The sequence below is a fragment of the Perissodus microlepis genome, chromosome 5, assembly GCF_051167445.1.
Source record: "Perissodus microlepis isolate ML-2025 ecotype Zambia chromosome 5, ASM5116744v1, whole genome shotgun sequence".
NCBI lineage: Eukaryota > Metazoa > Chordata > Actinopteri > Cichliformes > Cichlidae > Perissodus > Perissodus microlepis.
In genome coordinates, this window is record NC_140465.1 from 9874359 (window position 1) to 9898644 (window position 24286).

Here is a 24286-nt window from a genome sequence, read left to right on the forward strand (position 1 = left end):
CCGGGAAAGGAGGAACAAACGAGTCGCGTAAAAAGTGTTGTTCAGCTTTTATTGCAGTGTTGTCTTTAAATAGCAGTGATAATAATCTTCAAACGAAGGCCTGTGCTATTGTTCTGAGCACAAGGGAACTACGAGAAAATTAGTAAACACAAACATCACACAAAATGAAGAACGTTACATCAAATCGCACGACACGGACTGAAAAAAAACGAGGGGAGAAACGACTTACAAAAGCATGTTAAGAGTATCATCTTGCTTTAAAACTGCCAATTTCATTTAGCATTAGCAATTAAAATAACCTATTGCTGTTAAAATGTTTTTATCAACTGTAGCTAAACTGACTCGCATCATATACCCAATATTGCAAAGTTTAGACCTATTCTGTGCAAATATATTGTGTTTGGGCATTTACACATATGCACAAAGACGATTTTTTTTCCCCTTTCAAATCACCCTGTTGCACTAGAAGATATTTGAATATGTACACTATATACAGACATGCACGTGTCATAATTGCATACCACCATGTAGTGCATGGTTTTGCTTGTGCTTGCAGTACAAAATCATTTCACATATTGAGACTTAAACCAGAGAGCCATAGTCTCTTAAGATCAAGACCCCATTTTACATTAAGCATACAAATTTGGCATAAAGTATTCCATCTTAAAACTAGCAACGGATCTTGATATACATGTTGCATGTTTAAAATAAAATCTAATGCAGTCCCTGCAATGACTCAAACTATCGCTTCACAACTGGGCAGCAGACTCTTTGCATCGTCTAGTTTGATTTCTGAAGAAACGATTACTGTTTTTTCTTTAACTAATACACCGAAATACATTTTTGAAGACACTTTAAATATTCTCCACAGAAATCACCAGATCAGAAGGCAGTTAATCTCACTTATTACTTAGTGAGATTATTACTTACTTATCCCATAGTATTACAATTTAAAAGCTTTGATCCTGTGGTATTGCCCTAAGTGGACTGCAAAGTATGATTAAATAGAACAAGAGTTCTAGAAGTGGCGATAAGTCACTTTTTAAGTGGGGTAAGAAAAGGGGAAAAAAAAACCCAAAACAAAACAAAAAAAAAAAACAGGTTCACAACACTCTGAAGATACAAATTAGTCAAACAGCATTAATTAAAATAGATACAGAAACCAAGCTCTTTTCTTTTTTTCTTTTTTAAACCTAAAGCAAGTCCTTGGTGATGGTTTGTTTTGATGTCAAAATATGTTGAATTTAAGGAATTTATACTTATATGTCTTTACATTTATTTGTGCCATCAAAGAGCCACAAGTTCCTTCCTTTGGGTCTTCTACTTTCTCAGCTGTCTTTCCCCCTCCCCAAGGATCAAGAATTGTTGCTTCGTCTATCTCGTGTCCACGCAGGTTGTGGAATAGGAAGGATTCTAAACAATGTCCAGTGTTAGGGGGGAACCCCCCCCCCAAAAAAACCCCCAACCCATTGATTTTGAATGGATTAACACACAGAACATGGTGCAGTCACATCCCACATCTGGTCTCCCGTCAGCTACGTAGCAAACTGCTGATAAAATGCCAGCTTGACCCGCTCGATGTGGTGGCACAGCTTGATGGCCGGTCCCAGCTTCAGGTCCATACACTCTTGCACTGTCGGGAGGTTCAGCAGCAGCAGCGCCTGTCCGTCAATCTCCTGCCAACACACGAGTTCATGTGAGATGCATTCTATATATAGCTTGTTTTTGGCTTAACACACGAGAAATGTTAAAATGTTTCCATTTCTAACCATGGATACAGTACAAGTGTATAATGCACTTATTGCACTGAAGTAGAGTGAGCTCTTATCCCGAGTGGCCACGGCCATTAAGTCTGAGTATTTCATACCTGATCCAAGAAAATCCTCGCAAGAGGCGCACAGTCAGTGGTCCTGATAAAGCGAACCACATCAGTAACGCTCCACTCCAGGGGGCTGGTATCCAAACACAGTTTCTGAGGAGGCTCAGCTTTTGGCGTCTACAAACACACAGACAGTGTGAGTCAGACAGACTGAGATTTCCCTGCCAAAGACGAAAGGCTCGCAGCTCATTTTAACCCTTGCAATTGATGCTGAGACGGGTAGCAGACCTAAACATTTCATTAAAGAAATAATAGCTGTGTAAAAGCAGTAAAAGGTCACAGTCAAACAGCCATTGGAGACATTTTTGTTTCTTTCAAGCAGCATAATGGGACAGAGCGTAATGCGGCAGAAACACCTTTTAAAATGTTACTAAAATGGAAATGTTAGAAAGCACAAGGCATTTATTTAGAGTGCAACTGGAGGGTCAGAGCGCAGAACAAGTGGAAAATCTTTGTGAACCTGCTGAGTATTAATTACAGATACACTGCTTGGAAACATAATTAGAAATATTGCAAAGCTCCTCTCTGTAATTTTCATCACCTTTGGTGAAGGGGGGCGGTTCTCATCATCAGAGAACGAGGGGGAGCGGGGTTTCCGGCGTCTGCGTGTCGGCCTGGGAGTCGCCGGCGGGGAAGGGGACGGTGTGGTGGGCTGAGATTTCCCGACTGACTGCTCTGAATCATCCTGGAGATCGTCCTGCATCTCAGAGCCAGAGTCTTCACTCAGGGAGTCATCCTCATCTAAATCTTCCTCCTCCCCACTGCCCTGTGAGCAAAAGGATGACAAGCGGTCACTTCACACAGTTCGTTTAACCTAAAGCTTAATGCAGAAGTAACATGAGTTCTGGGGTACCTGTGGAGAGCCGGCAGGTGTGTTGTCAACGGAAGCTGATGAGCGTCTCTTTTTATGGACAAAGAGCTGCTTCCTTCTCTTCCTCCTCCGCCCCCTTCTTTTCACTCCAGCATCCAGATTAGTTTGGCCTCCAGGTGGACGACCAACACGTTTACTCTTCTTCTTTCCATAGTAATATGCTGATGGTAAAACAACAAACCTGTGGTGTCATTATCATGTTGCATCTGGCATGTCTTATAGACTTGAATACACCACTGAAACAGATGGATATTAATCTGACTCTAATGCTTGTATTCTTAAACGCTCTCTGTAAGAAAAACACTGATAAACAGGCTGTTCAGTAGGTCTGAATGAGATGAAAAAAGAGAAAGCATAATCATTTGTCTGTTGCTATTGAATTGCATCAGTTAACCACAACACTGTGATGCAGCTGCAGTAAACATATCAGCAAATCTGTGGCTTTGTGCTTAAAAAAAAAAAAAAAAGTTTTACACAAGATCAAAGAGGCCAACCCTGACACCAATTTTCAACCAACTCTGTGTGCTCACTGAATACCCGCTAAGCCAAAAGGTTATTGCAAAATAAAAAATTAAAAAAAAAATTCTCAGAATATTCACATTCAAGGCAGTGTTTACATACGCACGGATCGCTTCTATTCACGAGCTACACAAATGAACTGAAGGTGAATAAGCTTTGGGCAAAATGAGAACAAGTTATGGAGCCATGAGAGCGCCATAAAAAAAGAAAATTGTAAAAGGAAAAAAAAAATTCAGAAATTACTATGTATGTATGTATGTATGTATTTTCACAAAAATGTATAAATATAAAAATAAAAATATATAACTTAATTAAAATCTCTAAATACCTACATTTCCATATACAAGTTTTTATATTAAAAAAATGAACAAAACACATCTGCAAAAACAAACTGCCCCAAAAGGTGGCAGACAAAAGAGGAGGAGACATGCACTGACCAGAACACACAATAATATTATTTTGGAGTGCAAAACCTCTTTAGTAGATGGAGACTATGGAGCTCCACACATAACAAACAGATAATGAAAAGTAACATTAATCCTATCACATTTAATACATGCGTTCTGAGACTTCTACAATTTTCAAAACATTAGAAATTTCTAGCAATTATTTCATGGTTGGGGCTTTAAAGGTTTACACGTGCCACCACAATGCTGAGCATGTATTACAAATACTGGTTGGAAATGTTAGGCATTTCGTATCACTTCTGCAATGACATTCCCTTTCCTGATTCAAACGCTACTGTATTCACAGTCTTTCAAATGCCAAATGCTGTCAGTTACAGAAACACGTTCTACTGGATTTCCACTGTATCACTGCATGATCTGAGTCTTTTATTAGCCGGGTAACGTCCAGATTGCACATATACTTTCTAATTCAATTAGAAATCTGTTGAGTTTTCTAATTGCATCTCAAAGAGTTTATAACAGCTGATCAACAAATACAAAGATTTCTAAGATATTATACATGAATATCAGAGGTTCTTTATATTGCCTCTCTAGCTATTTAAACAAACACTTCAGATGAAATGAGAAATAATTTTAAGTCTCAATGACCTGTTTGCCACCTACTGTATTTGGTCTTGGTGAGGACAGAGCAGTTTTCTGAGCAGTGCTCCAGAACCATGCGAGGTCCAAACAGGTTCGGGCAGCACTCTAACTTAATGCAGGTTTTCCTGCAGAAGTCTGCCACACGGTCTGCAGTACGGACTATTTCCACGGTGGCCCGGTAGCTCTTTCCCTTGTACCTGATGTTTAAAGAAAAGCAATGGTAAATGTGACTAATTTTCCACAAAGTGCTGGGCTGGAAAAAAAATTTCAGTTACTCAAAACCAAAACTGCTTCGATATGTAATTTAACAAGATCTCTCCTTACAGAAACCTAGATGCTATCATCTTATTCACCACTTTACTGAAGTATTAGTGGGTTGCCCCTGATTCCGGTGTGAATACACCCATGTCTGTACCTATTTGTGCTTTAAGTACACTTTTAAACCAGCTTGTTCTGTCAAATATGCCAGCTGGAAGCACTTGTTCTATTCCTACAGGTTCTTCTGAAGAACTGAGTATTTTGAGTGAAGAATTAAATGACGCGTCTCCTCACTTTGCTTTGAGTGTCTCTCCATGGCCCTGCCAGCGGCTCTCCTGGTCCAGCTGCAGCTCTCTCAGCACACGGCTGGGCTTGTAGGCCGAGTTTATCAGCAGAGTCAATACCTGGAGATGAGATGAAAAGAATTAGTTATTTTATACTTTAGTAGCACTATGTGTTTTCTCTTAACATCAAAAATCCCTAATCAGCCTGAGACAAGATTTTTGCTGTACAGTATAACATTGTGTTGTTAACTAATAGGCATAATTTCACTAGTTTCTGAGGAAACACAACGAGCTGAACAATTTCAGAACCTGGGTCTAGCTGTGCTATACAGTGCTTTGGGTGAAATCCTAACTTGATCATACTCACAGTGACAAAGCTGCCACCTTTAATTTGGCATTTACATTTGCAGTGTTCAGTATGACAGTTTAGGACATTGCTAACACTGACTAATTTGCACAAAAGAAAGATGTAACACAGAACAATGGCTACTGCACACGTTTTGAAGGACTCTATTTCTGGAAGTGAATTCCTTATTCATTTTCTCCATTAAACAAAAAATAAAAAAAATCCTTGTACCAAGAGTTTCAAGCCTTGAACCAATCCAACCAGCTACGAGGTGAAACATGACAATAAAACTAAAAAAATAAAATAAGAATAGAAAAGAGGCCAGGCACAAGACTGTGTAGATAATTACTTTTACTGGTGAAAGAATTATTAATCCCATAACCCACTGAAAATCCCAGATTCCACAGCAAATTACTTCCTGACCCTTGAGTGCTAAGTGTCCATTTTTTATATGGCTGGACATTTAGTAGTCTGTGTTGTGTATATGTAGTAAAGTACAGCATAGTTGCATGGTTATTGGTAGAGTGATTTATTCCTGACTGTAATCACCGCTCTCACAGTTTCTGAAGTTTGGTGTTCTGGCATTTGGTGGGGTTTAAACATTGCTATGGTAACAGCAATCTCCACCAATCAGAGTCATCACTGTTTTGATTGAGGATTGTGGGTAAAATAGTTCCACAGCATCACAATAAAATATGTTTCTGTTAAAACAAGGCGGATATACTTGCAGACTTGTGGTTTCCATAGAAACACTTTCCGGCATTCCATAATGCTGTAGCTTGTCCTAAGTCTGCTTTGGATGTTTACAACTTTATGGCTCATAATCAAAACCTCTATGGAGAATATGGATGGGATTTTTACTTCTGGAACGCATTCGCTTTGTTGATATTTGGTCATATAACAATGTTTTGGATATAAAAATGGCTAAAATATCTAACATGTCACCAGCTGACCAAGCCTTCTCACCTCTTTGAGCACGAGGACGCAGTTTCCAGGGCCGATGAACTGAGGCAGCTCAGCGATGCGTCCCTTGTTAAGGTAGGGCCCTGAGAAACAGCGGTGGTTGAAGTAGATCTTGGGACAGCAGTATTTCCCGTTGCCCTGCCCTGCACACGTTCACACAAGGATATATATGATGGAACCACCACAGTAGATAACCAGCAGACCGAACATAATATATAGGGTCTTAAAAACTGAACAGACAAACTGACCTGTCTCCGACTGGTTTGCTATCTGCTGCTTGACAGTGTCAGGTGATGAAGACTTGGGGGGAGTTCTGCTGTAAAAGGATGAAAATTAAATGAGATGTTGAAAGGCTGTTGAGCTTAGTCCACTTTACCACCAATCACACACCCCACCCCCTCCTCTCATACTTACTGTTTCTCTGGCTGCACCACAGCAATCTTCTTTTCTTTCTCAACTGAAAAACAAGGAGAGATGAACGTGTGCCCGGATGCACTGCTTTTCATTGCTATTTATTCCAACGTCAGGATAAAATGAAGATCGTATTTTGTTTCTATTTGTGTTCTTAGTAACAGGCTTATTCAAGCTGCTGGGTAACCACCACTACCATGAAACTCTACAATGATGAGTCATGTTGTATACCTGAGGGCTTAATAGGGTAGACAAGTGGATAGCCATTTGTCTCACACCAGCTGACAGGAAATATATCGAGTGAGTCCACATGAACTATCAGCTCTGGCATGGGCTGCTTTAGACCTGCAAGAATACAGACATGGACACACACACACACACACACACACACACACACACACACACACACACACACACACACACACACACACACACACACACACACACACACACATTAAAGAAATCCCTTCCAATGTCAAAAAAATAAAAATCAGACATGAAACTGCTTCTTTTAAAATGAAAGACTATTTTCAAAATAGAAGAATAGAATAGGCTTTTGTTGTCATTGCACATGTACAACTAAAGTGTGGGTGCTCCACACCAACTGTACATGGAATAAAAATATAAATAGTAGGACAACAAAAATAAATAATAGACAAGAGGAGTACATACAAAACAGGAGGAAGGCACACAACAGAAAGGCACAAATGAACTTTGCCTTCTGCGTAATTAGCTGCAAATTTGTTTTTTGCTGCCATTCAAATACTATGTCAGCATTTTCTTCTTAAAACAGCAGAAGAAAAACTGTGCACATTGTAATTGTTCATTTGAATCCATCTACTAAAGTTTCAGTAGTCATCTCACCTTCAAGGCTCAGCCAAATGTATTGCCCTTTGACCCGGGTGACTGTGGCCACGTGAATGTTCTCAGGTGACAGTGGGTTGACAGCCTCTAGTTTCATGGCTTCTTTGAAGCTGTGCTCACACTGCTCCTGGGAGGTAAACAGAGAGAGCTGTTTCACGGTGAGGGAGGATGGCTGATGGTTAGTTTTTGTGAAATTTGTCCATTAGGAAAACAACATGCTGAGTCTCCCGTAAAAAGCAAGAGAAGTCACAGTGGGTCACCTGCTCTACAACCCCATTACACAGTCAGGATACATTTCATCACTGGTATCCGATTATGCCGTCAGTCACATGGCTAAACTGAAAAGTGTAATTTCTCATATTTGGTCATTTATGACAGGCAAAAGGGGCAAAAACAGAATAAGCAATGACACAATCAAGGAAAACCAATATTTCCACTATTTGTTATCTTTGTTATCTTCGCTTCCTGCAGTCTCTCTCAAAACTATATCAGAAAAATTTTTATTGAACTATTTTCTCCCCATTCCTCAAATTTTTAACTTAGCCTAGTTTTTAGATGCACCATCATGTAAATAAACAACATTTTATTTAAACTCAATTCATATAAAAAACTAACAAACAAACAAATAACCCTCAATTCAGAAGCATGAATAAATAGTGAGACCCAAGTTTTTCGTTTTTCTTTTAATCATTGTTTTTCTGGTCAGTAATCTGCAAGACAGATGGCTAAAAAAAAAAAAAAAAAAAAAAAAAAAAGTTTACTTACAGTTGGGAAGCAATGTTGAGGAGCGGCTTCAGCTTCACACTGTTTCAGGTAGTCTGCCCAGTCAAAGTCTGGACCCTGGTATCCTGTGCATGATACAATAAACACCAACAAGAGAAGGAAATAAGGCAATTTAGAGAGAAAGCAAGACAGCACAAGCAATCTCACCACTGTTATCATGAACTGTCTGATTTCAAGTTGTCAAAAAGTGATAAGTGACAGAACAAACCTGGTGGGGGGCTGAGTGGGAGCCCGTTTTTGAGGCTCCACTGAGCAGGGAAGATCCCCGGACTGTCTCTGTGACACAGGAAGGATCGCCCAGCACTCTCTGACTCCTCAATATCACAAAGGTTGTCCATTGTCACCAGGAAGTACTGCTCATTATACACCTGGAATATACAACACCGGACCCAGAGACTGTCAGATGTTTTATGCTGCAGTCACACCGAGCTGGTTGAGTTTTTAGCAATTTAGCATTTCTAATATGATCTATTGTTTCAGGCATATGTAAGCATGTTGGATAAACATTTTTTAACTGAATAAAGACATTTTTAACTGAATAAAGACAGCACAGCATGGACACTCTGGGTGCTTTGTGAGGCTCCCCCAAAGTCCTCTGGTTTACATGTCCTTCCCTCTGCTTATATTATTTTATGTCAGTGGGCTTATTTTAAAAAACCAAAAAAACCAAACAGAAACACTCAGATTTTTAGCTCGTCGCCTTGAAACAGTCAACAGCATGATTGCTTGGGGGGATGAACCGGATCCTGTTGTATTTCAACTTTTCATTAACTACACTACTGTTAACTAAAAGGGGTAAATCAACTGGATTCCAAGTGTCAGAAGACTCTCACACACACACAAAAAAAAAAAAACAAACAAAAAAAACCCCTAGAAATGTTGCTGCTGTTTGTCTGACCAGACTTCGGCAGACATCAGTTTCCTACAAAGGGGAGCTGTGTGGCTTGTTAAATTGCAGCTCTGCACCGGGGCTGCTGTCTGCAACATCCTGCATTTATAAAGTGCAAAGAAATTATGCGCAGTTTGTTGGCTTGCGAGTGATGTTACAGCTGCTATGATGGGCTGATAGAGCAGAGCAGCCACACTTCTGTGTAAAAAGATCAACCTTTTCACAAGTTAGAACCTGCTGCCCAAGATGCTGCAGAACACATTGCAGTGATGAGTCACTTTCACATATAATTTAAACACTGGAACTCGAAAGTCTGCTCCTGATCTGATCAAATTTAAGTTACTCTCTTCCCTGTACGCAGGTTTGCAGAGGTGAGTAAACAAGGGGCCATTAGCTGTGCTTAGCAGAAAAGCAGGGAAAGCCCATCATCAAAGCAGACCGTTTTCTTAGGAATCTACTGTAGAGAAATATTTAGCATTTTTTAAATGACAGCATTTTGTGCTGTTAAAATTTGAGATTATTTCACATACAAATATTAAAGTAAAATGGCATTGCTGCCCAACTCAAGCTAACTACAAGGAAGCTTTCATTCTGGCATATGAAACTGTGTTGTTACATTTGGCTGCATCCCCGGTGTCTGAAGAGGAAAGACTGAGAATAGTGCAATAATAATAATAATAATAATAATAATGATAAAAATAATAGTGTATTGAATTGTTTTCACACTCTGCACATAAAACAATAAAAAGATAAAAGTAGTGCTGAGCTGATGAAAAAATGATTGATTATTGATTGTGTTACATATATTGTTGTAACATATAAAGAAAATAATGATTAAGAATAGTACAAGCGTTTTCTATTTCTTGCTCTGAAATAGAAAGTGGATGGCAAGCCAATAACTCGCTGTGAGTTTCACTGCAGTATGATAGCAAATAAATTCTCAGTAAACAGGAGCAAAACTGAGCACAGAAGACACAGATTTAATGGGAAATTCCGTTACCCTGGTGACAGTTGCAGGCCTGATGGAAATGGGAGCAGCAGGGTCAACAGCTTCTAGTTTCATCCCTTCTTTGAAACAATGAGCAGAGATGGCAGGTTGATCCTGAGACAAACAAACACTTGTATGAAGAGCCATTTCCAAAAGCCTTGGTCTTAAAAATCTTTCAGCACCGATTTGGAGAATGTCGCTTTCAGTTAAGCATAAATATCAAATGTTAACTCGTGAATAAACAGAGGAATGTTCTGGTCGGGAAGAACAAATAAAGAGCACAGTTGACCGTACTTTAGTTAACTCTGCAGTCAGAGCTTCATCCTGAGGCAGGTCACTGATCCTCTGTCTCACGTCCTCCCACTCCTCCTCCGTCCGCAGACCTAACAGATCTGAAACAAAGACCAAATAACTGTTAAAGATAACTGTGGTAATGTTTGATTATCAAGGGCATGCTTTTGAATTTGACTAAATAAACACAAAGTATAAAGCTGTACTTGGTAAAACACAGCCTGTATGTCAGCTTGGTCTTTAGCTGGACCTTTAAAAAGTTGCTCCCAGTTAATTAAACAAGGGAAGAAAAAAAAAATCAATGTCGCTCTCCACAATGTTGCAACCACAAAACAGAAACTTCTTATCACAGGATATTGGACTCCAGACAGAAATTAAATGGCTGAAATCAAATTACTGCTTTTGAAAAAAATAAAATAAAATACAATAAAAACATCTTACGAAGAAGAAAAAGTCATCTAAAAAGATCTAATTAACTCCTTTTACTAACATTATTCTGTATCTGAGCTATAAAAAGGGTGGTATTAAAATAAATGAAGACTTTTGGTGGTACTAGAAGACAGATCAGTAAGGATAGAGCTACAGCCTCCAGTGCCAACAAACTGTATCCACTTCAAAAGTATTAGCAGTGATCTATCAAATCCTGCATGGAAAATTAATTTCAAGGTCTAGCAGGAAGTACTGAGAAGTTTTGTTGCTGGGCCAGTGTATAGAAAAATAATAGAATTACACTTGATAATTAAAATGCATTCATATGGATCGTCCACGTGTCCTTTCTTCTAAACTGTCACTAATGCATGCAATGGCACTTTGCTCAGAAACCTATAGATGAAGAAGAAAGGAACTTCCTTTACTTCTGGAAATAAAACCTGACCCATGTCGATGCCACTGACCTGAAGGAGGCCTGAGGGTGCAGCCGTGCTCTTTGGCCCAGCCGGGTGGGTGTAGGCGTGGGTGGAGATAAAAGAGCCAGAGAGTTGCGGGTGTGTCTGGGAGACCTTCTGTGCCTATAAGCCGCAGTTTCAACCTTCCTCCGACATTTTCCTCCACCTCAGCAGCCCAGGCCAGCCCCGGGTCAACGCTATCCTGGAGCTCCATGTAGCAGCCCGCACACAGGAGCTCCACTGGGTCTCTGCCACGCTGGGGCTGGAAGGGGGCCAGGAGTGGTAAATGGAAAGCCCATAGCACACTAACACAAACACACATGAACACACGCCTAGACAAGGAGAGGAATTTGCAGTGGAGAGAATGCACTGCATGGCTAAGTGGCAGAACTGAAGCACGGTGACTGAAAGCTAACTAATGGATGTGAAGAATTTCACAGGCTGCTCCTACAGTGTATTTGCTTCCAGCAGCACATCATTCATGGTGTAAACAAAAGCTCAGAGCCTTGTGTTTTGTATACTTCAGACTTCAGCAGATAAAATCTTATTTAGTTCAAGCTGAGATGTATTCTAATGTTGATTTTTTTTATTATGGCTCTTAGAGATATAAATCTAAACTTAAAATACAGATAGGAAAATACAAATAACTAAGTAGCAACAGTGATGAGGGCATTATCATTAAAATTTAAAGCAATTCATCTCTAACAACTGCCTTATTTCTGTGCCCGTTTCCTATCATAAACACTCAAAATATTCAGAGATACTATATTGTGAATACAGGCCCCAAAGTAGAAAATCAATGCAGCAATCTGATACTGAGAGTTCACAAAGACACAAAAGCATAGAGGAAGATCAGGGGGAAAAATTAGTGGAACACATTTCCACAGTAATCAGAAGTTACAGAATAAGCCAAGAACCACTTGTACAAAAAGAACTTTAAAAGAAGACTTGGCACAGAGTTTTTGGGTAGAAATGAGATGCTCTGCAACAGCTCAGACAGTGTGAAGGACGCTGTGCTGATGTCAGCTTTTATGGATACCAGCCAAGAAAAAAAAAATTCCCCTGCTTGCTCTTTGGCACAAAATTAAAAGATTAAACTGTGCTAAAGTGCACAAAAAAAGCCTTATTAATAATAGAAGCGCATTCTTTGATCAGATCAGACACAAGATAAATTTGTTCAGATGGTTTCCAGCATGGCTGGCATGATCCTGGCCAAGAGTACCCCCAGTGAAACCAAAGTTCTGACCGCGAAGCAAGGGAGGTGAGAGTGTGATATGGGGCTGCGTGAGGCAAAGTCTGTTTGGGATGACATTTATAGATGAATGCCTGTGGATACACTGCAACACTGGTTGATAGGTTTTACATAATATTTGCAGGAGAGACATTTTCTAGCTTGACAACAATCAAAGGCAAACTGGCCAAAATGTAACAAATAAAATAATCACAGAAAGAGTTGACAGAAGAGGAAAATGTGGATGTCACAAAGGTAGCAGAGAAACTCTGCGAGCAAAGCACAGCTAAAAAAAGAAAAGTCTCTGAAGGATGGCATTTCTCCACAAAAACTGGAATTGTCCATGTTGAGGGAGTCTGGCATCAGAAATGAAGACAGAAAAGCTAAGCAGTGGGAAAAAAAGAGAAAAAGGAAGAAAGACACTGACTTCTGCTGCTTTAAATTCCTTCTGCTGGGCCTGAATTTTAATATAGTAAATCTAATTTGTTACTTTGTAATTTGGAATAAGCTCTAATATTACCCCATTACTTTCAAAGGTAAGTCAAATATTGAGAGAGGATCTCCTCTCGGCTGCTCCCTTTAGGGGTTGTCACTGCTGATCACCTGCCTCCGTCTCTCCACATCCCTGGCAGCTCTATCTTCAACATCCCTTCCCTAATATATCCACAATTCCTCAACTGCCCATCTAATGTGAGAGGATGCAACTTGTAATTATCTGACATTTAAGTGACATGATACATGGGAGTGCACAGTGTGTGCCGTAAATTTGCCCTGATAGAAGAGACTGTTGTTGGCACGGGTGGGTACCGAAATGCCAAAAGCTAACGCCCCACCCTGGGTGTGAGTAGCCTTTTGGAAGGACAGCTGCTTCCTTCCCCTGCCTTACCAATTCCAGCAGGCTGGCAGGCGCGCTGCACTCCTCAGCCAAGGCCTTTTCCAGCAAAGCCTCCCAGTCCTGATGCTTCTCACGCACACCTGAGGTGGATGATTCACACACACCATTTAGTTTATTAACCAAAAAAGCTGGTGGTCTTTAGCATTACACACATCCCAATTTTTCCTCACACAGCTGCTTTGAAGCATCACATCAATTATAAAACAGAAAAAAAAAAATACTAGAGGGATCATATACTGAAGGTGAGATGTTATCTTATCAAATTTTCATCTGTGTCATCTACCACATCCCATAATGGCAAATCAAGTATTTTGTTTTGTTTTGTTATGTTTTCTGTTTATACACACAAGTATCAAGGTTTTTTTTAATCTCCACTAATGTAAAAAATGCACAAGAAAAAAGTCAATTTCCTTCAGTGTTTCGCCTACCCATTTTGTGGGAAATCTATTTTTCATGAAGCGAGAACGTCAGAAGGGAAACCCCAGTGTTTCACCTGTGGGCAACTGTGCCGGCAGCACATCAGGGGAACAGAAATATTCATTACTTAAATCTAACTGATGAACAAAAGTCCAATTACCTAGTTGAGTTCCAACATTAAATTACATTTTGGCATGAAAGAAAACCCCCCAAAATCTTGCATTGTCTCTGCAGAGCTCTCTCCATTTAAAAGACAGAAAGGTTACTTGACTGTGATTTATGAGATCAGTCAGCTCTAACTATGCGTCCCACAATTCAAAAATCACGATGCCAACCCCAGCAGTGCCTCACCTTCAGGGGGCCTCATTGTCTTGTCGTGCTGCCAGCTCCAACCCAAAGGGTGGAGGTCTGCCGTCATGATGTCACACCAGAAGTCTGCACGGCGGTCATCCTGGTATCCCTCGTAACGTAAAAGCAGCAGCTGTCCACATGTGGTGATGATGTTTGCCACCCAGTAAGGGCTGTCAGCCTCAGAGCGCACACATACCTCCAGCTTCATGCCTGGAGTCAGCCCTGTCTGCAGGCCCTGGTCCACCTGAGGGGACAACGGAAAACAGGAGATCAAATCAACATAAGAGAAAAGACTTTTATTCTATTGGTTTTCATCCTAAATAAATCTACCTACCAGCTTTCAGCTCAAGTAACATGGGTTAAAACACTAGTTTTATGAGAGAACACAAGGACTCTCCAATTGTTTGCTACAAGTAACTTATCCAGAGAACACAGGGTTGGGTTAGGTTTCTTTAAAATGAGCACAAAGCACATGGAAATATTTAGTCATATAATCCACTGGATTGCAAAGAACATGTGGTCAGATTTCTTTGGATTACTTCAAAACCTGACCCACATTTTTCCTCAACATCTTCAAACCTTTTCAATGCATTTTGCATATTACAGCTGGTCAAATCAAAACGATCTCAGAAAAAAGGCGCTGCAGTATGGACTGCCCGTATGTGAGGCACATGTTTGTAATTAGTTAATAGAATTAACAAGAGTTACTATGAAAAAAGGTTTAATTTTCACTCATATTTACTTGCTTTGGTTATCTGACAACAGAATAACTTAAGTTGCGCCTATACAGGAAGTAACTTGTAACAATGTAACAGCTAGAGCCAACTTTACACTAGTCGGGAAAGAAAAAAATGGTGACAGTGGTGACTCTGTTGTTACTACAAAAAGAACATGGTGCTGACTGCTTGTTTTCCTCATTCTATGCCTTCTAGCACATTAATGAAACACCATATGGGCATAATAAATTTAAAAACTTCAATTTAAATTTTAATATGAAGTTTGACCCCAACAGTCTCTCTGAAGACTTTACACAGAAGCTACGTAATTCATCATAAATAGCTAGCACAAGCTTATCCAGAAATGTGCGTAAGCTGTCAAGGTTGTCGACACCCACATGTTTGAAGCTGTGATGGGGCACGGCCACGGCTTCAGTCTCCTCCAGGTAATCATCCCAGTTAAAGTCAGGAGCATCCTGAGCAGAGTCTCCACCTGGAATGCAAACACATTTTTCTTCATGAACCTGCTTTCCAGCATTTTGTCCTACACAGTGCACAAATATCCACGGGTCACTTGCAGTTTTGTATATATTTATGGGGGTTTTTTGTTTTTGTTTTTTTCATATTTATTTTGAGCACAGTCCTTGTAGCTAACCATTTCTTGTAGGAATGTTTTTTGTTGTTTGTTGAGTCACTTAACACAGCGGTCCCCAACCCCCGGGCCTCGGACTGGTACCGGTCCGTGAGTCGTTTGGTACCGGGCCGTGAGAGTTGAGGCTCAGGTGTGAAATGTATAGTTTTCAGGGTTTTTATTGGTTTTCAGCGTTATTCTGTTATCGTTTACTCAATTTTCCTGGGTCTTTTCACGTGTGTTATGAATACATTTTCTTTTTTTCGGTACCGAAAGCCTGTTGTATTTATCCGCGACACCTTAAAGGCCGGTCCGTGAAAATATTGTCGGGCATAAACTGGTCCGTGGCGCAAAAAAGGTTGGGGACCGCTGACTTAACAGCAAGTATTAAAGATAACAACTGGAACTCAAGGGATGAAGTAGTGCTGTGTCTACGTACTAGCAAGGAACCAATTTAAATGGGGCCTTTGTTACTAGTAGCCTGTTGCAAAAATGCATACAGGAAAGGAGGTCCAACAGTGAATGTCTGCATCCATCTGTAAAACATGATGGAGGTTCTGTCATAGTGTGGGACTGCATTTCAACCACTGGTGTTGGGCAACTATCAAAATTGTTGAAAAACCTCTTACTGGCAAAAACTTCATTTTTCAGCAATGACAAAGATCCCAAACACACTGCCAGTGCAGTAAACTGGATAGCACCTGGGCAGAAAAACCATATCAGTCATGGATTGGCCCGGACCTCAGCGTGGGATCATCACGAAAGATTAAAAGTCAGCCAACATCCAAAGAGCTTTGAATCCCCTTCAAGAAGCACAGTTATTAAAGCTTTTGTATTTTCTAACTAGTTTCTGTTTCTATTTCGTTTTGACTTTCTGTTTTCAATTCAGTTCAAGTACGTTTCCAGAGTGGGCTTGTTTGTGTCACTTAGTTTTTATTGTTGGAAAATTATCGGTTTGCTGTTTCATTTTCATTAGTTTCAGTGTTTTTACGTATTATGTATGGAAGGCACATGTCAGGCATAAGTAAAATCAAAAAATAATACAGAACTTTTTAAAAGCAATTGACTCGCAGACAAGTCTCAATAAACATTTCCATGACAAATATTGCCTACTGACAAAGACTAAAACTAAGGATATTTCTATATTTGAATTTAGTTTGTTTTCCAAATTCACACAATTGGTTCGGTTAATTTTCTGTTCTACAAATGTCTATTTTTTTAGTTAATTAAAATGTGCCCCTTTTCCACCTCTAATATTTCCTCATATACTATATTTACATTAATTTTTGTCCATGTTTAAATGAATCGCTGCATCTATTAACACTTATCTAGCTCAATATAAAGCAATGAGGGGTCACCCCAGACTTTTGTGTAGCCAAACTGTTATTTTAAATGTCAATGATGGTTTTGAATTTCATAATCAAAACCTCCCTAAACTTTTTGCCTTTCACACATTTGTTCACAGAATTGTTCTTACCAGACACCAGTGTCTCCTGGCTCATGCTGGTGCCCTCGCGGCCAACTAGGACTCCAAAACTCTGGCAGAAGAGAGAATGAAACACAGAAATGAAAACAGTGCACTCATCCAGGCTCCTAATAGTCATCTGTGGCACACCACTATTATGCCTATACCTTTATTTTAACACCATCTATATCATTATAATATATAAACATCGGTATCAGTTAGCATGTAAGCCACTCGCCATAGAGAATAGAAAACATCACAATGGCAGGCAGAGTAACCTGCATTACTGGGTCAAACAGCAGACATAAGACAAAGAAAATTCAACAGCATTAATTTGCAAACTGTGCTTCAAAAAAAAAAAAAAAAGAATTTGCATTAGTTTGAATCCCTGAGCCATTCGAAAATCAAGGACTGCTGCCTCTTGATAATAAGGCTGCCAGTGTCTTTAGAGAAGATCTAACATTAATATTCAAAGTGCTTCTATCTGGTCCCGGACTTACCACCTAAGTAACGCACCAGATGGTACGATAGCTGGAAAATATATGTAGCTATGCTAATCTCATCCAACCTCACCTCTCTACTTGTGAAACTCATTTGGGTTCTTCTTTTTAAAACCACAGTCATATGCCTTTTCCTGCCCAATGTGAAAACACAAACGCATGAATGCGGACTCGCACGTCAATCTCGGACACATGAAACCCAACCCAGGGCATTGTGAGAGCCAGATGAAATAAGTTAATACAACAAGAGAAGTGGCATGAATGAGAAAGAGCGGAGCGCTGGGCGTGACGATGGTGGAGAGCACGCTGTATGGGATGCTGAGTAGAGCTTGTCTGTCACTGCAGCTCCATTCAGGCGCCCTGTCAGCCCGTCTTTGTCACATCTGATGTCTCTATTAAAACCAAGGCCGCCATCAGAAGCCACCCCCTCCCGACCGCGGGACTACCACTGCGACCCCCGTGCTCCACCGGGACCAGTGCCGCCTTTCACCCGCGACCCTGTCCCTTACTCACTCTGCCTTTATCCCCCTCCCTCCAGCACATACACAAACACGCAGCAGAGGACCTCATTGTCCTGGGGGGGCCGGGGGGTTGCACACTCCTTACACCAGAGTGGAAAAAGAGCAGTAGAGATAGGAGCAGAGCTACAGGCCTTTAGTAAAAAAGCTATATTCCAAGGGGTCCTAGGGGCCTCATTCTAAACTGATATCTCTTTTTTTATTCTGTACTTAATTAAAATTAACATTTTGATACAACAGATAAAGAAAAACAGAACCCTAAAAAGGGTCTCACAAACTCAAACAATGATAATGCATTATGTCCATTACCATCCATAATGACATCACACAAATGTAGCACCCACTTTGTGTAAACAGTCTATTTTTCTCCTTTTCTTGAGAAACCTGCATCTCTAGTGCACCCTTTCCATCACAAAGATTTCTATGTCCATCCAGTGCTTAGGGACTAGAGCCTCAGATTTCTTTGTAACCAGAAATAAGCACGATTTTACACAGATCCCAGGCTGTTCTAACAACTACGCTTTCACTTATTACACAGAAACACTGTCAGACCTGTGACTCATTAGACACTTCATATCCAAATATCTTTTAGACCGCTTTATTTTTCCTTTAATTATTGTTATTTTTTTAAATATCAGAATTTTTGTATTCTGATACTCACAAAGCTAAGGGAATGATTGACATTATTGTGGCTGCAGCATTTCTAGCATTTCTGCAATAAAGAAATTACGTTTTTCTCAGTTTCTTCAAGTTCAGTGATTAATGATGTGTGCTCAACAATGAGTCCTCCTGTGAAGAGTCTGCTGGTGCTTCTTTTCCTCATTTTGCTTAAACACATGAGGTATTTTCCCTTTCTGCTTCTGAACACCCTGTCATAGTTTGAAAACTGTTTTCTTGATGACTTTTACACCCTTCAGTCAAACAGCGAGTGCAGCGCTCTTCTCAGATCTGTCTTATTTTATTGTTCTTATATGAAGAAGTCTGTGTTTTCTAATTGAAATTCTCTCTTCGATTGCTTCATTTTTCCCTCCAAGCACGCGAGCACAATACCTTGATAATTTTGTTCACACATGGAGGATTTTCAGGTAACATTTACGTTCTGACGATGTGAGTTTGCATCAAAAGTTCCTCATGCTTCCTGGTCACTGGGACCCCTTAGAGGAGAAATTTTTAAAGCACTCGCTCAGAATCCTAACCCTGATTATGCAAATACGTACCACTAATTATACCCTAAAAGCCACAGGAACTATTTTGTTCTAAAACTGTTCAATGTAATGACTTGCAAATTTAAATTTTCAATGTAACCATGTTTTACCACTTACATTTTTTTCACATTATAGCCATTTTGCTCAAACTGCAGTTAAAAGTCAGCCTGACAGGATTAAAGCTCATCTTGGCTGTTTTCATGGCTTTATTTGCTAGCACCTGAAGACACGATATATTTTAAAGTCTTGTCACATCAATTACTAAAATATTTTGCAAACTAAGGGCTATGGTTTTTCTAAGAACCGCTACTCTGTACTGTAGTCTGAACAACTTCCCAATTACATTCTTGGCACAACTTGTTTCCTTTAGCCCCTAACGCTGCTGAGATTTGTGAGGTTTCTGTATTGCCTTTCCTATCTTTCCATCTTGTTTGCTAGAAATAGAAGCATCTACATGGAATCTTACTTGAGCTGTGTAAAAATACACCCACAAGCAAGGCAGAGACATCCAAATTCATGTCATTCCCATTCTCTTTTGTGCCTACATGAAAGACCCAAACCTAAATACAGTTATGTCTAGTGCTGATTTTAAAAGCATCATAGGGAATGCAGTGAAGGAGACGTATGGATGTTTTTCTTGAGACCACTAGTTTTAAATTATACTGCATACAATTATGTAGATCTTGTATTTTATGGTACTTGTTGCATTTTTTTTTTGATATTTTGGAGTTTGTATGGCTGCTACCTTGGCCAGATTTGGTCTCAATGGGATTTTCAGATTAAATAAATACATTTGACAAAAATCAAACAACATAAAACCGAATCATGCTTTCTTGAACAAATAGGAGGACGTCAGCATTTGAGAATCACTATGAGTGGAACATGGATACATTTCCCATGCAGTTGGTTATTTCACAGGGAATTGTTTGAGTCCATGAGGTGCAGCACTTTTGCTGTGTAACTGCCACAGCAGACAGGAAGAAAAGCAACTTCCCCTGTTTCATATAAAGTAAAGTGGTCTGTGTGGACCACAGCTCTGCCTGAATCTTTCTACACCCAAGACTCTGACTGAACCTGAAAGAGAAAGAGCCAAATGCACACACACCCACAACTGACATCCACACTACCTCTTTACAAGCACTCACCGAATCATACTCTCATCAGCACTTAGCATTCCACTGAGCGTTCTCAATAATGCCTTTCAGGGCCTCTGACGTCTCGGGGAGGGAAACGCAAACCAACTAAATAAGTCTTTACACATTGTGTGGCTTTTCTAGAACACAATCTGCTTTCGATACAATTAAATTAGTCACTTCCCCAAGCACTATTAAATGTCATCCACCAGTGACTGAAAATGTATTTCTACAGTTAGCAGCCCACACTCCGACTTTCACAAAACCTAAAACGTATCTGTTGCATTTGGTATAAATTTACACCTGTAATGCTATCAAATCTTTCATGGTTTCTTGCAAACCAAACAGAGTTCTGTTGGTGGTGTTCAAAGGAATGAAATGTGACAAATAAAAAAAATAATGAAAAAAAAAATCACCAGCAACAAAGCCATCTGGAAACTGTGACAGCCCACCATGCTCTAAATAACCCAATGTGTTAATAGGAGCATTTTATGTGGTAAAAAAAATAAACTGTGTACAATGAAATATGAGGTTATGTTAAATGCCAGGAGGTGTTGCAGTAGAATAATTTCACATCACAAACAGAATGATCCTCTATTGAGTCTACAGAGGCAGAACTGTCTGACTTGATACCTCTTGGTTCATGACACGAAAGCCACACGGTTTATAGGTCAATAATAATAGCACAATAGGAAAGCGAGAATAGTTTTGGTTTTAGGCGAAACCCCCTTTAAAGGGCTAGCACATAAGGTTGAAACTCTATGTCATTCTTGATAACGCATCTTAAAACGATACCATAAAATTCACAACAGCAGCCTTTTTGGTTGTTCCTCAGACGGTGGTGTCTGAGGAACAACCCCCATCACCAAACACACACCTCTCACCCTCCGAGGCGATTTAAATAACTTCAGACACCCTGACATCTTCAATGTGGAGGTAATGGTTGTAAACAAAAGCCCAACAAATAAGAGTTGGCCTGCTCCCGTAAATCAATGCGACATCCCAGCGAAACCTGCGACAACTTCACATCCAAAGAAGAAGAAAAATAAAGAAGAAGAAAAAGAAGAAGGGGGAGGAGGCTAAAATGGAAAAGACCAATTTCCTCAATACAGCACGCTTAAATAACACCTATTTCCTTCAGGTGCTCCATTTAGTTTCAGTAAAGGCTGCTCGTTGCACAGCGGCACGTCAAGCCGAGCAAGCGCTTGCCAGCCAGCGGATCACTCAAGTTGCACAATAGGGAAGTTAAGGGGGCTGATGAATAATAGGGTGCATTAAGTGAACGGTGAATCTGACAGGAAAACGCGGACATTTCGAGCATCATCTCGTTTATCCGCGTTAAAAAGCTGGAGGAATTAAAAAAAAAAAAAAAAAAAGAGAGAAAGAGGGATTTGGGGGGGGGGGCAGTTAGTTTATGCAGCCTGCTTGGTGGTAGCAACACAAATCGGATGAGGTCGTGCAACCTTCATTATGCAAGATTTAAACACGGTACAAATATACGGAGTTACACGAGGGCACATCCATGGACACTTCCACACGGTCCTTGAACTGTAACTAGCTTAAGATTGCGCCGCTTTTTCCGACTAACCGCAGCATTCAGAGAGGGAGAGAGAGAGAGATGGGCCATCAACGCAATGGCTTTGCAGAGAGAGAGAGAGAGAGAGAGAGACTACAGCGCCAACGGTCTAACTTTCACACTGAGCGGAACATGACACAGACAGCCGGAGAAATGTGCTCAATTTCCGTGTAATAAATTAAAAAACACGAGGGTAAGCGTGTAACAGCCGTGCGGGACTCCTCGGACACATGGTTTAAAACCGCCTGTGTCCGAGTCAAGTTACTGAACGTCACGGCTTGAGCAATAAGAGCAGGCTGACGAGCAATAAGGGCGCTTACACTCGACCGAACCCGACTCATCTTTTTGAGAGACAGGAAAAAAGGCGAATGCGCCACCCCAGCACAAAACATCGCTAGGAATTAGTGCGCAACAACACGTACCAAGTGAATATTTAGTCGCAAAATCGGCCCCTTACCGCTAAGTAGTTTTTCCAAGTCGCTTTTTAGATGCCGTTCCTCTCCGCCTGCTTGCTCTCAGCAGCGTTAGCGTAGCGCGAATAAAAAGCCGAGGCCCCGGTGGGACGTTTCACAATAAAACCGCCTTCACGAGCCACCGCTTTACAGCCGTTTCCCGAGCAACGAGCGGGGCTTTTGCTGAGACGAGGATTAATCCGCAGATACTTCCGGCTTTGCTTCGGCAGCGTGCCGTTAGCTTAACGCAGTTCTCGTTCACGACCTCATTCCAATATGGCACGAGCGGCCACTGCGCATGTTCTGCCGCCTATATGCCTCTGAGCCTGGCTACATCACACTGACTTCCATCTTCACACACACAATAAAAATGACACACAACAGGAGTGAAGACTCAAATCTATAACACAAAAATAAAAGAAAAAAAGCTAAATGTTTGCCGTGTTCGTGCAGAAGGAGAGGGTCAGCCTCACCAGCCGATAAAGGGCTTCTTTTATACCCAGCGGAATCAACACTTAGTTAATGGCTGAGCCGGAATTAATTGCACGTATAATCGACACAATTTCGATAAGTGGAATAGGCTTCTTTTTCTGCTACAAAAGAAAAGCAATTCATTCTGTATTGAAGTAGGCTATCGGCTGTGTTATTGAAGATGACCTCGAGTTGGTTTATTTCCATTCACTGTAATATCTGTTAAGTAAATAAAATAAGCTCACAGACAATGCCTGACATACGTCCCGTACTTTTAAAATGGACAATCACACTGAAGGATACAATTCTACGCGTCTTTGCTGTCAGGGTACTCAAGCTGCGCAAGGATGCCAAGCCGTTTATTTTTTTTGTGGGTTTTTTGTGGGTTCTTTTTTTGTTGGGGGGGGAGAGGGCGGGAGAAACTGCTGGAAATATGCGCTGACACTGAGTGCGGCGCACAAAGTCTACCTATTTTGTGCAAGAAAGGCGCTTTCCTTATGAAACAAGTGTACACCTCCCTTCGATAAACCCGTCTTCAGCTCTTCAAGCCTCACCCGGTATCTAAAACACATTTTGCCGCTCACTTGGAACATATAAAGGCAACTGCCTCATATAATCCCCCACAATAGCCCAGCCTTACGGATGCCTACAAATATTTTTAAAAGCGTTTATTTTTTTCTTTTTCAGGTGGAAATAATACAGTAAATGTTGGCCACAGAGAGGCGATCGGATCTTGCACAAACAGTCGAAACAATCGCAGAGCCGTGAATAAATTTAAGTGACAGGGACTGGGGGAGGGGGGCACGCATTTATTTTCAAAATTTATCTGGTGATTTTTATTCCAGTGTGGAGCTGCCTTGCACTAAAAGCTTTCGACTAGACGAGAAGGAATTTGGGTTTCCCCAAATAAATCTGCTGCTGAATGAGAAAGTATTTGTTAACCGTGCCGCATTTTTCAATTTATCTTTTTGATCGTGTTATTTTTAATTTGTCATCTGGGTTGGGTCGTTTTTTCTTTTTAAAATGGCCTGCAACTTTAACGCTGCATTAGGCTTAAGGCTGTTTGCATAGAGAGGCAAATCTCCGAACAAGTTGAACACGTTTGCCTCCCAGTGCAGCTTTCAGTTTCCTGTCTCTTGTTTGCTATTTGTCCACAGTCTGCACTAAGACTTAAAACACCGAAATGCGTCGGGGCGGGGTGGGGGACAGAGGACGAGGACAGGTCATAAAAAGGCGAGCGCGCTGCATGAACGTTTCCTCGCCTTTTTTTTTTCACCCCCTAAGGCACGTTAAGCTGCAATAAAACACCTGATCGCTAGGTGGCGGTAAATTACCACAGGTCTTTTCCTAACACAATGCCAGTAGTACAGAGGTGCACGTGAACCAAGTAAACGTTTTCTTAACCTGTACCAAAAATAACTGGGATGCAAAATGGATTTAAAGCAG

General features: G+C 40.6%; 1 protein-coding gene across 5 annotated transcripts; it reads right to left on the bottom strand.

Moving 5' to 3' along the window:
• Window positions 1-30: 30 nt before the first annotated feature.
• Window positions 31-22549, bottom strand: sfmbt1 (Scm like with four mbt domains 1). 5 transcript variants are annotated; one of them, XM_084927746.1, is made up of 21 exons: window positions 22375-22549; window positions 16998-17058; window positions 15288-15382; window positions 14174-14417; window positions 13397-13485; window positions 11289-11541; window positions 10399-10496; window positions 10117-10218; window positions 8436-8595; window positions 8210-8292; window positions 7445-7592; window positions 6812-6925; window positions 6584-6626; window positions 6418-6482; window positions 6173-6312; window positions 4871-4980; window positions 4325-4515; window positions 2733-2911; window positions 2421-2645; window positions 1868-1996; window positions 31-1676 (listed from the first exon to the last, which is right to left on the bottom strand). In XM_084927746.1, exons 2-21 carry the CDS (start codon window positions 17020-17022, stop codon window positions 1536-1538), a joined length of 2634 nt encoding a protein of 877 aa, XP_084783872.1. In that variant the 5' UTR covers window positions 17023-17058; window positions 22375-22549; the 3' UTR covers window positions 31-1535. The 5 variants fall into 5 exon arrangements, with proteins under 5 accessions (XP_084783872.1, XP_084783871.1, XP_084783873.1 ...); XM_084927745.1 differs by having other exon boundaries at window positions 6418-6485; window positions 22375-22543; XM_084927747.1 differs by having other exon boundaries at window positions 4340-4515; window positions 6418-6485; window positions 22375-22541.
• Between the last annotated feature and the right edge of the window lie 1737 nt (window positions 22550-24286).